The 16,989-nt window shown below is 46.8% G+C and overlaps 1 protein-coding gene across 1 annotated transcript in view; it reads left to right on the top strand.

Annotated features, from left to right (window-relative positions):
- Positions 1-16,989, top strand: part of Jef (major facilitator superfamily domain-containing protein 6 jef) — a 38,671-nt gene that overhangs the window by 10,380 nt on the left and 11,302 nt on the right. The window contains exons 5-7 of the mRNA XM_077705864.1: positions 14,199-14,360; positions 14,912-15,247; positions 15,718-15,890. Coding sequence (XP_077561990.1) covers positions 14,199-14,360; positions 14,912-15,247; positions 15,718-15,890 — 671 coding nt within the window. The remainder of the gene's footprint in view (positions 1-14,198; positions 14,361-14,911; positions 15,248-15,717; positions 15,891-16,989) is intronic.

Below are 16,989 nucleotides of genomic sequence, written 5' to 3' on the forward strand. Positions count from 1 at the left end.
CTTGCTTTCGTATTCGATTCGTTTCATTAAATGCAACTGCTTTCTGTTCTTCCGCTCCAAGTTATTGCACAATAAGTGGGGAGTAACCGGACGATTTACTTCTAAAAAAAGGAAACACTTTGTCATTGACTTCGAGATGGGCTTCCCGTTACCTTCATTTACGAGGCGGAAGTTTGGAGACAATGATGTAGCAAGGGTAGGGAAAGGACGATGCTGCTTTACGGGCCTCTTTCGGGGAATGAACAAGCAAATATTTATAAGTGCGTGAAAATTTTCTGCACCATATCCCGTTCTGCTCAAAATAAACCTTTATTGGGAACCTACACTCCTGCATGGGAATCTAATTTACGGGAGCGTAAATGAATGCACCGTTGCCTTTCTTAATGCTTATTTCACTTTCCTTTGTCTGATAGGTCCCCAACGCCCTTCCCTTTTGTCGCGAAGGGGGCGCAGTTGCGCTCTTAAGTATAGCAGTATGACAACCGTACTAACAGTTTAGTTCTGCTTCCTTGTAACGGGCCACAGCCGTGTGTTTAGGGGAAAAACGAGTAATGAGCACTTTGCAGTGTCGTTGTTGGCGCAACCGTTCTTGCGATTCCCCGAAACATTCTATACATCCCCCCACCCCTTGTTGCTCTTTTCCGGGTCAAATAATTATGCCACGCCACTGGCAGAATTCCTTTTGCCGCGTCGGAGCTTCCTCGCTTAATCACGTCGCCAGATATTTAAATGCTTCAAGCCCTGTCCTCCAGTCCCAATTTACGGGAACGCGTGCTTTTCTACAAAACAAGGCAACCGTACGCACAGAGCGACGTTCATCTCCCCACTAGCCAGGTCCTCTTCCCGGTAACTATGGCAACGGCCGACCCTGAAGCCAGACTTCTTTTTCCCTTGTTTCTCTCTTTTTTTTTTTCGCTTGATGGTGTCTCGTTCCGAAGCATGCGATTTTCCTTTTCCTTATTTAGAATTTGGTTTGAAAAAGGTCGACGAAGAACTCTTTTGTCACGCTTCTATTTTGTGTCCTTTATTTTCATGACAGCGTAAAAGTGGATCAGAACCATGCAGACAGTTTAGGATCGATATTAGCGTGCTTTGCTAAAAAAAAAATTTAAGACCAAACTGGTAAATATTTATGTTTATTCTTTCTTCGTCATCTTCCGATAAATAAATAGTCTGGCATCCTAACAGCGTGTCTTTAGACACACCAAAAAGGAAACGGTCTGTACAAAAACATATAGCTGTAGCACAACATGCTTTCAAATATCCTTGCATACCAATGCATAGCGGTAGCGAGATAACTCTAGACATCCCTCTCGTTCGTTTTTTTTTTTTTTTCGTGTTCAAGCCGTCGCTCTCTGAGAATAAGAACAACGTGTCTGCTTAGGATGTGGGCGCATTTTGCCGAAACGGTCCTTCGTAAAAAGAGCGCGTCTTGCTCATGCATTCATTCCCTGCTTAGTTGGAGTCACTCATTGGCACAAGCCCCATCCTCAACTCGATCTATCGGGGCGATCTCTCCTTTGTCGTAGCACAATGGGAAGCGGGAAGCGGAGCAGACTGCGTTGTACTCCCGGCGCTCCACCACTTCTCCCTTGTGCCCGTTCGCTCTCGCGTTGAGAGGGCGGCTGCTCTGTCCTTCGTTCGGCCGGTAGCTCACAATGTAAGGAGGCTGGTTTGCACGAATCTATCTTCACTCATTGCTCGCACAGATACCACTGCTGAATGAGGGGCATAAAAAGACTGGGAAGGCCTGATCAGCTGATACCTTCTCAACTGTCACGAAAAGGAAGGCTAGCAATGGTACCTCTACCAGGTGTGCACGAATATGTCAAAAGGCACCGTGCCAGTTTCACGGGGTCATTTTCACCTGCTCTGTCTACTCTCGATACAGTCCGTGGACAGTTTGAACGTGGTCTGAGATGCATGAGGAAAAGTGAAGCATAACGGGAGAAAACAAAAGATACTCTGAAGAACCCTATGCGTTGGAGGGAGGTTGAGCTACTAACAAGCATCGCAGCCTCTTACAGAGAATAAATGGTTTCTCATGCTAACTAGTATTTCACAGACCACCATACGATGTGGAAAGTTCAGAAGAATGGCAGTATATTTTCGTTGTGGCAAACAAGCCCACGGAGGATATAAAATGACCCGACACAAGCGCTTACAACAAAAGAGGTAACAAAAGGGCATGAAGCCACGCTAAGCAAACTCTTTATTGGACACTGGCGGTGCCTTGCGACGATTTATAAAAAAAAATTCGCTCAACGTTTGTGCCGAACTTTTTTCAGCGCATCATGTTTGCTGTATTCGGTCATCGCGCTCATAAAACCTCTCCGTCGGCCTGAAAAATGGACTCATGAATGAGAGGCTTCAGCAACGAAAACGGGGAGACCACGGACAGTAAGCAACCAAAAAAAAAAGCTAACGTAAACAAGCGCGATAGGGAGGAGACCGTGGATTCTTTTTTGTTCACCAGTTTATTTTTGCCCTGGTTGCCAAGCAACGGGGAAAGCTGTCCCCTCCAGACTCAGCCCTTGGGAACATTAAGCGAAAAGGGAGAGTTCAGGGGAGAACCATGGTCAGACGCGCTAACAAATACACACACGTAAAAATGAGAAGCCGTGGCGCTGAAATGGAGGTACAGGGGACAGGATGTGCAGAGGGGCTCCGACCTCGACTCCACGCCTGATTACTTCGATGGCTGGCTCTAGCCTGGTGATGGAGACAGCGCCAAAAATGGACCGCACGGCTTGGGAAAGAACTATTGCAACTGAAATTAAAATTGGAGTATATTCCGCAACAACAAAATGTAACGGGGAGGACAGGTAAAAGCTGTCAGAACAGCTTGGGGAGTTCTGGCCCCCTGGAACACCGGGTGGCATGCAAAACATGTCGCTAAGGGAAAAAGGCGACTATTCTTGGGAAGACACTTAAGCTATACATTGTCGGTTCAACAAAGAGTTGTTAATGGGGCACAACGAAAAAATAAGCCTACATATTACATCATTATACAAACATTAAATGGAGTTCTTTTGCTGATATGCAGGATACGTCAATGGTAGCTGCGGTTTTTATGCAATTTAAAACTGCAGGTGATTTGAACACTTGATTTCCACAATTTCTTCTGCATTTAGCGACATGCCAAACTTCATGGAGGCGTAGATTGTAAGGTAGGATGATATAAGCTAAGGTAAGGATCATTATTTTTCCATAAACCGAATTTGTATGAATAGTATATGTTTATAGCATTGATAGAACCTGAATTATGTGACGCTTCTTAAATAAGGCTGCAGTGTGGCTGCGATATGGGACTTAACAAACTAAGTGTGAAGCTCTTCCCCGCTAATGTTTACTGTTGTTGACCATACGGGAAACGCATGCATAGTATGACAGAGAAGAAAATAGGGCACTATATATGAGTATATTATCAGAGGTCGGTAAACAGTAGCAGTGGTGGCACATGATAATGGTTGTCCTAGACAGTTTACTAGTAATATAGTTCACTCGATCACCCCGTGTCATATTTTCCGAAAAATACACACCGAGCGATTTGAAGCTTTTTATTATTTCGATTTCAGAGTTATTTAACAGAATGGTGGGAAACTCGACGTGGGGCGGTGGGGGTGAAATAAAACAGGCTTCATTTTATTTTGTTTAGTTTTAGGAAGTAATTTGAGCCCATGCATTAATTTTAGTCAGCACGCTGTCCGCTCTACTACCTAAATCGGCGCACAATTTGCCTAAAACGAATAAACTGGCATCGTTAGCATAGATTATATAATGGACTCTTTCATCAATGTGGACTACTTCATTCATATAAAGTATGAATAAAAATGGTCCCAGGCTGGTTCCCTGCGGAACACCTGTTTTAACGGATTTGCGTGCAGAATGTTCCCCTTCGGTAACACAAACTGAGTGCGGTATAGTAAGTGGGTATTAATCAGTTCGTGCGCAATACCTCTTATGCCATATTGATCCAGTTTTTGAAGCCCGATTGCTTGATAAATGACATTAAAGCTTTTGAAAAGTCGAGAAAGAGTTCAGGTGCTGTATTTCTACGTTCTAAGTTGTCTAGAATAAATTACTTCTGGGCCAGTAGCGCGAGTTCTGTAGACGTATTCCAACGAAAACCATACTGCGCATTATTTATCAAGTGAAGAGGTCAGCGAAAGAGGTTAGGCGTGCCAAATTATTCTCTCCAAGCCTTAAGAAAACACTGGCAGCACCAATAGCGGACGGTGGTTAGACATCCCATTGCTCGCTAATGTTGTGAATTAAAGACCCAGCTTTAACAAGAGAAAGATCAAAATTGGTTTTTAACAGCTCTAAAAGCGTTGCTGATTGTAGGGCGAGTCACGGGGCGACGTTATAAAATTCAGAGTTTAACAACCATTCGAGTTTAAATTTAGGAGTGCTGTCAGCTGACATTTTGATATTGAAACCACCACTAAGGATTATTGTGTATGTGCTTTCACTAACATATTCCAAAAGGGAGCTTAAGAAGGAAGAAACATGCTGACATTATTTGAAAAAGTGCGGTAACAAACACAAAAAAACTGAAGTACTGCATCTAACAGCAAGCGTTTTATAGAAAGGGGTGATACTGCAAAATTCAGATGCCAGTTGAGAATTCGTTGAATTTGTAATCACAATTTTTACGCTACCACCTCATCTGTCTGCCCGGTTCATTAGTACGAGTTGTATGCCGTAAATGAGAACACATAGCACGAGTTCGCGGATTCGATTCCCGGCCGCGGCGGCCGCTTTTCTCATGGAGGAGAAAAGCAAAAAATTAGTGCCTTTCCACACTGTGAAGACGGATGACCTGCTAAGCTGGACGCAGCCAACGGAGTGCACGAAACAAAACACGTTTATCGTAATTTGCGATGGAGCATATTTCCTGGCCAATTAGCTTAATGGGCCTCTGACGGATCCAAGCTTTGTTCTTGCAGATAAACATGGAACTGCCTGAGTCCCTCCCGCGTCGTAAGCATCTTACTGTTTGTGCAAGGCCGGGTTCAGACTGTTGCCGCAACTGTCGCAATGACCTAAACAATGACGTTATTTCACGTCTCAGCTAACCGAACTGCGTGACATGGCATTTTTTTACGTCCATAGATCACGATATGGATTTTGCGTCGGTAATCTGAACTTAGCCTAACACATAAACCCAACCCGCTTTACCACTTCGGACTCCGGACAGGTCCCATTGGTCCGTTTAACATCCGCGTTTAAACCTCGAACCAACGCAACGGAGATGCCATCCATCAGTACGGGCATGAAACCTATAGCTGCGCGTGCACGCCTCCCCTCCTCCCTCCCACTATTCTCCATTACAAACATGCGCACTCATAAACCGCCAACCAGTCATGTGCGCATGCTTGGAAGTGACAGACGCCGTCGAAAATATCCCCTGAAAACCCTCTCAAGAAGTGATATTGGCTCACTCCGGCGTTCCAAGCAGGCAATTTGCTGTTTATGCGGTAGGGATTCGCCGCTACTCGACGAGGTGAACTTGCTGCGGTGACGGCGGCGCCAGCAGCTGCCCGTTGTTTTTGCACCCATTCGCGCTTGTGTTCGGGCCAACGCTGCAATTCTTGCTCTTCTTCCTCCAAACGAACGGCATGCATTCCTCCCACAAAGATTTAAAACCTGGAAGCCCTTGAGCTCTATTCTCGCGTACAAACATGTGGCTGTCCGTTTTCCTTGCCCCCTCGTATGCATCTTATTGTGTGTGTAAGATGTCTGTGAAACACATCAACCCACACCCGAACCACTCGATGAGGAGGACAGCCGACTAACCGCATTGAGCCATGTAATTTCGACATCGAAATCTGCCCCCAGCACAACGAGCATTTCATCGGTAGCGGCATGAAGCCTAGCTGTGCGTGCACGCACCCTTTTTCCTACCCGAAAACCGTGCACGCATAAGCCGGGAACCGGTGGGTGATGGCGCATACTTAGGCTGAAAGACACCGGTGAAAATGTCGCTCGGAAGGCCTTCCAAGCTGAAAAAGATATACGGGCTCGAGCCGGCGTTCCAACTGGGGAAATTTCTCTTCTACCGGGAGGGATTCGGAGCTACTTGGCGAAGTGAATTTGAGTGGAAACGGCGACGGCGGGTTTCGGTTGTTTTAGGGGGCAGCCCTTTGGCAGCCGTTACCTGGGCTTCCCAGGAGCGGCGTCTGCTAACCGAGTCAGTTAACGCGGCAGCGACAAAAGAAAGAAAACGGAGAGGAGCGTCTAGCGAAGGGTGAAGTGGAGCATGACACGCGCGGTTACGGCGTCATCTCTCTCACTGCCTTTCCCTCACACGTTTCATGTGTCGCCACCAAGGAGCGCAATCCCCCTGACACTTTCCCCAGACGCTGTTCCATTCTCTGCTAATCCGAACCACGTGACGTTTGCGCGGGAGGTTAAAACACGATGTGCAACAACATGCTCTCTGCTCCCTCCTGAGGGGGTAATTGGAACCACGTGATATTTGCGCGGGAGGTTCAAACATGATTTGCAACATGCTGGCCGGCTGCGGCGGCGCACTGCGATGACGCGATGACGTTCGCTGATGACGTTCGCTGATAACGCGAACACTTACTGAAACGCAGGAGAAATTCGCCGTGGCCGAGAAGACTGCAGCTCGAGCTGCGCAAAAATTTCATATTAAAATGTAGTAACAGTCAGCGAATTTTTGCGCCCATTCGTGCTTCTGTTCATTTTTCACAATCATCTGATAACCGCACTATAATACCGTTAGCTGCCGGCTGCGCAACTTGGCAAAGGGGCATCGGTGGAAGTGAGGGGGGAAATAGTCTTGAAAGAGATGTCAACGGTGGTGGGGAGGAGCCCCCGAGCGGCGCCAAGTAAATCGATGACACCGGAATGAAAACTAGCGGGGCGGTTGTGGGGGGGGGGGGTTAGAGATATACTGCTTTGCATTAAAACACCCGTGTGTACGGGGTTTCGGCGCACGTTAAAGATCCACAGGTGGTCAAAATTAATCCGGAGCCCTCCATTACAGCACGCCTCATCGACTGCGTTGCGTCGGCGCGTTAAACCCTACAATCAATCAGTAAAAATACATCTTCTTGCGAGGCAAGCCATTGTTCTGAAAACATTACAACATCGAAGTGTACTTGCGCCTCACCAAAGAAACAGTCGAGTTCATTTTGCTTATTTCAACGGGATCTAAGGTTGAAATTAACACAACTAAAGCTTCTTCCACCACAAGTATCATGGATGTTTTTAAGGTTTGCAACGTCTACCTGCGCACTTGCTGGGAGCATGATGAAATGAAAGCGAAAATAAATACCAGGAAAACTGCCAAGTTAAGCCATATTCAGCCTGTCAACGTCAGCCGCGCAACGTGAGGCCACTCCGTTATCGCGCTCACTCACTCCTTACAAGATTCTTGACGTCGCAATGCCAGGAAAAAGGTAGTCGTATTCTGTCAATTACTTTTCACAGGCGAAGCAGCTCTCAGGTTTGTTGGGTCATGTTTTCGGTGATAGAGACAGTCGATAAATTATTTCTGACGTCCTTCCTCTTTTGCTTATCGCGGGTTGACTGCCGGAAAAATCGGACAATAATTCTAGGCGTTTTATTTGACTTTGATGTAAGCCTGCGAATTACGTCGGGGGCATTCATTGTCAGCTCTGGCAGGTCAGCAGACTTGGCCACATCGTTTAGCTTACGCAGCAAGTCCTCATTTGGTTGCGCTGCTGAGCACAAGTCGCGAGTTCGATTCCCGGCCGCGGCGGCCGCTTTTCTGATGGAGGCGAAAAGCAAAAACGCCCGTGGGTACGAGATTTCGGCGCACGTTAAAGATCCCCAGGTGTTCAAAATGAATCCGGAGCCCTCCACTACGGCGCGCCTCATCGCCTGCGTTGCGTCGGCGCGTTAAACTCTACCATCAATCAATCAAGTGCTCGTTTGGCGAAGGTGGAATGCCGTGAACTTCATGTTCAGCTTCCTGCTACGAAACTCAAGGTCGTTCACAGTGGCTCTCAGCTACTGAATCTCACCAGAAGCGCACGCAGCCTCTAATTTGCCAGCACACTTACTTAAGTTACTTATGTCATTCTGCTGCTTTGCTTGCCGATTTCGGATTTGACACCCTTTTCGCCACACAAAAACAGTGTAAAGCTGCAAATTAGGGTGTTGCAACCTAAGAAAAAGGGCTTAATGACTTCCCGACACCCTTCCTTCACTTATACTACCCCTTTTTTTAGGCAATAAGGGTGTAAAAAGCTTTAGTGTATATATCATCATCATCATCATCATCATCATCATATATTTTTAAAAGTTCAAATTGAAGTTTCACGTGCGAAAGCTAATCTTGGGCCATGAGGCGCACCGTATGTGGAAACGAGCGATCATTGCAGACGAACAATTTTTTTTTTGCTCTTGATCATTTCTAACGAGGTGGGGAGGAGGTTATCAGGGGGTGTCTTGTATTTCGCAGAGTGATTATACGCTCATGCATGACGTTAATCAATCACAAGCTGAACACCTTTTTCACCCACTTTCTACACTCTACCAAAAACGAAGGGTGTTGAAGGTGGTCAACACCTTTTTTCCCACACAAAAGGTGTGTAGAGCTATGAATAAGGGTGTTGAGATACAATAAAAAGGGTGTGATGGCCTCCCAACGCCCTTTTTCCACTTTACACTACACCTTTTTTGTCCGAAAAGGGTGTAAAAAGTGTAGTGTTCGTTGTAGTTTTTTTTCTATTCACTCGCTTGCAGTGGTGAATGCTCGTTGATGGCAAAATGGAAGCGCATCATCAGCTTCTTTTTTTTCAATGGATCAGATGTACAACTGCCCCTTTTTGCTGGCACTGTGATAAGTCTTCTCTCGAACTATGTAGTATTTCAAAACCTAACCGCTATTTGCGCATTGCGCATTGCCCCCGGTACTCTCTCTCTCTCTCTCTCTCTCTCTTATCTATTACATAGATGCGTGTCTGATTACTGTGCGCAGTCTTTTTTATGTGTGTTAACGTATACCTTGTAGTAATTTACCCCCCCCCCCTATTATTGCCATCAGAGAATTTAGGTTATTCAAAATAAATAAATAAATAAATAAATAAATAAATAAATAAATAAATAAATAAATAAATAAATAAATACAATTTGCGTCCACTGCCGGACGATGGCCAATCGGCTATCTCAAACCGTCACTGTCTCCCGGTGCCTGAGTCCCGTCTTTGCCTCCGGACTTCGATATTTCGTCCTTCCATGGACTTGCCTGCTTTCATTGTCTCATCCACGTTGTATTTGATGTTACGTCTTCCATCTCTGAGTGCATGCATTCTATCTTTGCCAATTGGAAGCTTCGTCTTATTTTCATCTCCTCCTCTTTTTTTAATTTTCTTCGACATTTGCCACCTTTGAAGCCTCAACATCGTTGCTCTTCCTTCAGTTAATAAATTTTGACAGTCCTGCTAATTCTAGTTGCTGCTCGTGTCTTGACACTTCCACGTTTCTGGCTGGTTTTGCTAGTTTCTTCGTTCTCGGTCATAGTTTACCAGTTTTTTTCTGGGTTCTTTCCTTCCAATAGTTACGGCTCACCTCATTAACTACTGCTTTTAGGTTGTGGTTCAGTATGCCTACGTTATATGTACTTTCTCCGCATAAGAACGCGGATATGTTCTGAAGTGTTATTCTAAACCCCTGTGCTCTGTCGCTTACTGGCTGCAAGTTGGGTTTCCTTTTGTTTCCAAGTTTTATCTTTGCCTTTTTTATATATCTCGCCTTATTCTGCTCCTCACCAACCTGTGCTAGCTGCTACCAATTTTGCCTGCGACCTCAACATCGCGTGCAACACCTGGATTTCCCTTAGAATGAAATATATTTCACTTTTCATGTTTATTTATTTATTTATTTAAAAATACTGTCAATTCCTTGTCGGGGTGTTTGCACGAAGGGTATAGAAAAAACAAACAATAAAAAATACGCAAGTTATACATCGTTTAGGATACCCGTCACATTGATGCTTACCAATTTATAACAACCAAATTCTTAGCCGTTCTAACAACCAAGTTCTAACAAAATAATTACACTACATCCAAATGATTACAGTGTGAAAGTGTCAAAAGAGTAACAGTATAGTTTTGTCATTTAGCTTCAGTTGGTTTTACCGTTGGGCTTTTCCTTGCCTATTTCCTATGCCCTCGCTGGTGGAAAAATGTTTATTATTCGGAGGTTTTTTTCTCAAGGCGAATCCAGCCTGTCTAACCTCGCCCATTCCGAATACCTAATCCAAAGTTTCCCACCCCATGTTCGCCCACTTTCTCCTTTCCTAGTTTGGCTCTAGAGGCTCTCACCCGTACCGCATCCCGTGTTTTGCATTTTTCATTGCCAGTTCGGCCTCCTCGTACAAACTGTGAACGCCTTCATCCTTCTAGAAAATGGTGCTCCATAGTCGTCTACTATCTTCAGCCTGTACCGCTTGAGTAGCGTGGAAATTTGGGCTTGGTTCATAATTTACAAATATATAGCGTAGGAGACGAGAGACACAGAAAAGTAGACACACACGGCGCTAATTTCCAACACCTTTATTGAAAACGATAACACACATATATAGGCAAGAATCCCGTGACGTCACACACATGCGTACATCAGCGCGAACGCAAGTAGGCAATCTCTTTTTCTGATAATTTGATAGAAGTCGAACTTACACAAGAGCTTCCTCACCTGGTTATCTTTTCCGCCTCAATAATTTCACGTGTACACTTGTCCTTACTCTTACCAATAATAACACATTTATCAAGGAATGGTTTGCAATCTGTACATGCGTTACAGTGCATAACTAGTAGTCCATCTTGTTCATTTTTCTTTTTTTACATTGCGATTGTGCTCACGAAGGCGATCATTTAGACAACGACCGGTTTGACCAACATACTGTTTACCACAAAAGAGGGGAATCTGGTAGACAACACTATCTATACATTCAACGAATGAAGTTTGGTGTTTCTTTTTACAATTATGATAAATCTGCCTATCACCCTTATCTATCTTACAAAGCCTATTCAACTTCTCGGGGGCTGAAAATACAACTGGCACTTCAAAACGTTTCGCAATCCGTTTCAAATTGTGGGATACAGTATGTAGGTACGGCATAACTACCATTTTTTTTTCTTATTTTGACCAGGATCAGCGACAGAGGGATGGTCTACAGATTTTAGGTTCCTTAACAAGGCTTCAGCAACAGAAACTTGAAGATGGCCGGGACATCCTGCGAGCGAAAGCCTGTTGCACTGTTGAAGAAGACTATCCGACATGAAGTGCGGACAGGACTTACGAAGGGCATTAAAGGGACACTGAAGTGAATTTGTCAAGCTCCCGTTTTTGCTTGCACTGCGTAGACTGGCTCAAATTAGCACACTTTTCATCGTTTATCCTGTTGACAAATCGGTAATTATTTTACAAAGCGCGAAAGAAGAAAAACTACCATGCGCGGTTTGCGGCGGCCGCACCAACTAAAGCTGTGACGTTAGGAGGAGCGGGCACCCTGATTGGACGATGCCCAAGGTGAGCAACCAAACGAGTTTCGGTTTCGGTTCTGTAAAACACAACCGGTGGCGTTGTTGGATGGGCATTCTCAATAACTCAGTAATCATCGTACCACGCTTCTGCCATGTTGTCAGCTGTAAAAATGCATAAAGATAAGCCTCCCAGGACAGCTTGGAATCGTAGCATTCACTAGCCGAGACCTACGCAGTACATGAACGCCTTCCGCGTACCCGCAGACGCCCAAATGTCATGCGCTTTTCCCCCATATTTCGAGCTTGCCTCCCTCATGCCTGTATCGTACAAAGCGTGTTCGCACCAGGCCAAGGGTCTGTTCATTCTGGCCTGTGCCCACTGCCTGCAAGCAGTCGGTGCTTATGGCAACAGCACGCCAACGAGAACTCGCTAGCGCGCCAGTGCCAGCCTGCGCGCGTTCTTTGAACTAGTTCGTGGAGCCATGAACGTTGCGGCCCAAAAAAAGGTGAAATCAATGTAGAAAACATGGGCGGAAAACGAAAAAGTTAACTTACAAAAAAAAAAAGCACGTACCCGCGGGGATTCGAACTCGTGACTTGCAAAATACTTGCGGTGACATACCTAGCACCCCAGGCCACTCGGCCACGAGCTGGGCTCTGCTGGCCTTGGTAATATAGGGTATATATTGTACAACCAGTTTACACTTTTATTTAGTTTCGGCATTTCAAGCAGCTTAGGTGACTATTTGTTGTATTGCGCTCGTGCAGTAAGCGTCGCCCGAGTTTCCACAATAGGTCACGTCTAGCAATTGCATTTCGTAGACGGAAAAGCGTCCGCAGATGCGTAGTCGTGCTGCTGACCGCTGTGCTTGTCCGCCCAGCGCAAAAAAATGCTTCCCGCACCCTATTTTTACGCTGTACGGTAAAAATATCAGTTGATTTTATTTCCTTAGTACCCATATTAACTTCTCTGACTCTTCTCCCGCCTTCAAGAGGCCTTATATTTTCCTACTGGCGTACCAGTCAGCGAAGCGTCGCATGTGCGCTTGTGCAGCGCTTGTGTGAAGCGACCTTGACTTGGAGCTAGATACAGTGTACAAACTAACCAAGTAAAGAAAGGCAGATTCTTCCATTCACAAACGTGTCCTGGCTTCGTTTCAACTGAGCGAACGAATTGCGACGACCCGTCGGCGGCCGGCGCACGAAACGCTGGGCCGACTGACTCTGTCTGAAGGCCGGGGAGCCGTGCAGTAGCACAGCCAATTGCGAGCTCGGCTCCTCTCGACGTCACACGAAAACGCCGCAGAAAATGGGCGAGCGTAAAGAGAGGAGGACAGCCTTTTCGAATTAATTTTTCTACTAAATGAAATCGCGTAAACGCGCCCAGGGTGGTCGAAACATGGCCTGGGGACTCCGGACTACAATTTGCGCAAGTAATCCCGCAATGTTTACATATCACTTCAGTGTCCCTTTAAGAAAGCATAGGTTGGCAATGGCTCTTTTGAGTAATTTAGAGGGGGCGGAACTGAAGGGAAGAAGCGGTTTATTACTGCGTGGTTCATAAACCCAACAAGTATGCATAGGGTGAAAGGTGAGGCTTATATCCAGAAATCTAAGCTTATCATTAGTAGGCATTTCATGCGTTAGAACGAGCGGGTTGAACCTTTGTCTGAGCACACTCGCACTTTAGGGGCTCGGGCTGTCCGTGTCTCCTGTGGTCGTCTCGTGTAGTCACGGTACTAAAACACTGGGACACTCGTTTTCCAACGCCTCGTGCTAGAACGCTTCGTATTTCAAAGGCAAGAGACTTTTACGGCAGAGCTGTATACCTCTGCTGAACTCGGCACGATTTATGACTCGGAAGCGCAGGAGCCTCATCAACACCGTGGGAGCATTGGGACGAGGGAGAAGAACTCGAGAAATACTATATGCATAATAACTGGGGTTAGCCACGCGATTGCCAGTTGCATATAATGAATGCACATAAGTATGTAGTTGAAACAAAATTGTCTTCTGTCTCACTGGCTCAATGGCTAAGGCGTTGCGCTGCTGAGCACGAGGTCGCGGGTTCGATTCCCGGCCGCGGCGGCCGCTTTTCTGATGGAGGCGAAAAGCAAAAACGCCCGTGTGTACGAGATTTCGGCGCACGATAAAGATCCCCAGCTGGTCAAAATTAATCCGGAGCCCTCCACTACGGCGCGCCTCATCGCCTGCGTTGCGTCGGAGTGTTAAACCCCTCAATCAATCAATCAACTAACCAATTATGGCAAGTAAATGAAACTCGGCCTAATGATAAAGTAGTCTTAGTGACCAATTGATGTATTATTTTTTCGAAGATACCTATATTATATTGAGAGCTACTGAGCACTTCACACTCGCTCTGGAGTGAGCGCGTGCAATTCTTTGTCGACGGGACCCAACATACTTAATTAAGCAATACTGGTCTGAAACTAGCGCCAAAAAGGTTCGCTGTGAAAACCCGATTTGGCTGTGCGTAGCCAGAAAGATCTAATCATGATTCCTATTGCCAGCGTACCCAGGTCCGCCTGGCGCCCCCATGGGTGCCAACAGTGGGGGGGGGGTTTCTACAGCTTGACTTTAGTCCTGTCGTTGCGCTTCCCACACACACGATTTCCCAAGTGAGCCAGAAGTGACGCATTTGCACATCGTGAGGGAGAGCTTACGCGGCCGTATCTTTTGCGGCCAATGCAGGCGTGACGCACGCTGCCGTGTGGGCGGCGTGCTGCTCCTACATCACACAAGCGACGCCTTCAAACCTGAGGTCGTCTGCCCAGGGCGTCCTGCAGGGCCTTCACCATGGACTGGGACGCGGCTGTGGAGCCGTCATTGGAGGAATCTTCGTCAACTACTTCGGTCAGTCCCCATCGTCTCAAGCAGGCGATCTCTTCTGCCACCTCTGGCGTGCGCGACTGCGTTTGCTGTAGGAAAACATTTTCCATAACAGAACGTGTGCATATTCAGGCACAGGAGACATTAATGAATCGCCAAACCATCGGGGTCTCCTTTTGGGTTTTTTTTTTTAGGGTGAATTTGTATGTCGCCGCCTGCAGGAAGAGCAAGACTTAAAGTTTATTTCTCAGACATGGTGTGTATAAATCAGGAATGTGAAATACTACGTTTTTAATCTCCTGGAATGCACAATTTTCGAGACCCTATCCAAATTTATTTAAAAAGTCCTGTTAGTATTCTCTACCTGGACCCTCCTTCCCATCCTGAGGGAATTCGAGCACCTCAGTTGCGATACTATGCGGACACTTGTCGACTATGACCAACTCTCCTTCCTCATTAAAGTTTGAGCGAGTTGGTTTAACACGGCTCGGATGTCTACAGCTCAAGAAAGGGGCGTTCGCAGCGCTGCGTGAGTCCCTTTCTTGTGCTGTACTCCGCCTTCCTTGCCCGCGCAGGCACGCAGATCACCTTCCGCGGCTACGGCTTCGCCTGCTTGCTGGTGCTGGTGGGGTTCGTGTTCATCAACTACTACCGCAAGGACCGGGGCTTCGTGGCCTTCCGCGAGGACGAGGACGAGCCGCAGCTGGTGGTCGAGGAGACCTCGCACCTGGCGCCCCACGGAGTCCCCGCCAACCCCATGGCTCGCTCGCTCTCCAAGCAGAACATCGGCGAGCCGCAGCCGCAGCAGCAGCAGCACCAGAACCCGGACGTCACCCAGGGAGGCTTCCTCGGACTCCCCGCTGCCGGGGGTGCCGGCGGACAGCTCCCGCCACGCAACACTGGCCAGCCCGGTACGTGCCTGCCGCGCTGTACACAGGGGAACAAAAGGAACAGTGAGAAATTGCCACTCAATCCCGTAATCCGACGCCGCGAGCGGTAACGCTTTTGCGAAGACGTCTTTTCGCTGAAGCAGCAGCTTACATATATACCTGAGAAAGTGTGCGTGTTTTGCAAGCTGCGTTTTCAAGGTATTTTACGGCGTACTGAGCTTTGTTCAAACCGTATCTCGCATCATTCATCCATTCATTCATTCATTCATTCATTTACGTGTTTATGACCGCTTGCGTGCTCGTAGGTCAGCAACTTGAATCCGTTTAACTGACCTCGGAACTTTCCTTTGAAATAGCCTTCATTCATTCATTCCATGGAAGCTTACGACCGCTTTGTACATGCGACCTTCAATGCGACTCCCTCCCCGTGCTGTTGAATATGCCTCAAGGCAGTGTACGTTGTATTGCTGACGAGCTCCTTTGCATTTCAGACCAGTGGGGCTATCAGACAACGATTCCGAACGGGGAGATGGCACCGCAGGAAATGAGAAGAGGCTTCGGTCGAGCTTCTCTTGCAGCCGCCTTCAACCCGAAAGGAATCATGGCACAGGCCGTCAGTCCGGACAGTGCTTGCCAGCTCGACCATATCAGAAAGAACTTCGAGGTGAGCTCAGCCATACCGAAACCGCGCTCTCGAGATTTCCTCGTCTTGTCGAGTTGGGTCACGAACAATCGCCGAAACAGTCTAGGCTGATGTAGCACGAAGCGTGTGCTACATTAGCCGGGCAGGATACAGTGAAAGAACCAGTAGTGCACGATTGGCACAAGCCTTGGAAGGTCTTTTTTTATATCGCTGCGCAAGGCCGAACAGAAGAAGCTGTTTTCTTGTGTTTATTGTTGGGGCAGGGGCATGCGCGGGATTTTATTTCGAGTGTGTATCCCTAAAAAATTAACAACATGAATGTAGCAAAGAACGAAAACGACACAAAAGCAACGAAAGAGGCGAAAGGTGTACACATGCAATTATTAAAATTTTTAAATAAAAACTTTTGAGAGGTCGTGAGCTTACTCCAAATTTTCATCCGCTTATTTTGTTTCATGTTCGCTTTTCTTTAGGAATATTGCAAACGGGCGCGCCATCGTTAGCAGCAGCCATCGAAGCGGCGTAAGCTTAGCAGTAGCCTGCGACAGAAAAAAATGGCCGCGTATCTACTCCTTTCGTTGCAAATGTTGACAAAAGACGATAGTCAACTGGCGCTCCTGCCAAGTAAATGCCTCCCTTTTCTTTCCCGATTGCCCCTCACGATGTTCCTCTCCCGTCTCGTTCCTCCCAAGATGACACGCTAGAGGTTTGCTCAAGTCAATTTAAATTCACCGCGTTTTACTGCTCCAAGTCCGGTGCCTAGATTACAGCGCTGTCGTACGGTGGAGAGAGAGAGGGGGGAATTTTATTGAAATGAAAAAACACAGAAAGGTCGGCCTGATGGTAGTATATCTGGCCAGCTATTCTGTGTGGGGGAAGGGAAAGGGGAGGAAAGAGCGTGGATAGAGGACGAGAGAGATGAAGACGGCAGAGAAATAAATAAATGGCTATGTATAGAAGATGCCTATACCGATACTGCCTCAACTACAATATCTCTGAGAGGCCGCTGCTGCGCAGAAATGTCAGCACAGCTTTAAATGCCTTGTTGGAACGCTTCGCGTCTGGCCAAGCTCCCAGCAGCACTTCCTCCGACACCACTCGACAATCCAAACGGGCCAAT

This window comes from Haemaphysalis longicornis, unplaced genomic scaffold (genome assembly GCF_048455015.1).
Source record: "Haemaphysalis longicornis isolate Haplotype H1 unplaced genomic scaffold, Haemaphysalis longicornis Haplotype H1 scaffold_4, whole genome shotgun sequence".
NCBI lineage: Eukaryota > Metazoa > Arthropoda > Arachnida > Ixodida > Ixodidae > Haemaphysalis > Haemaphysalis longicornis.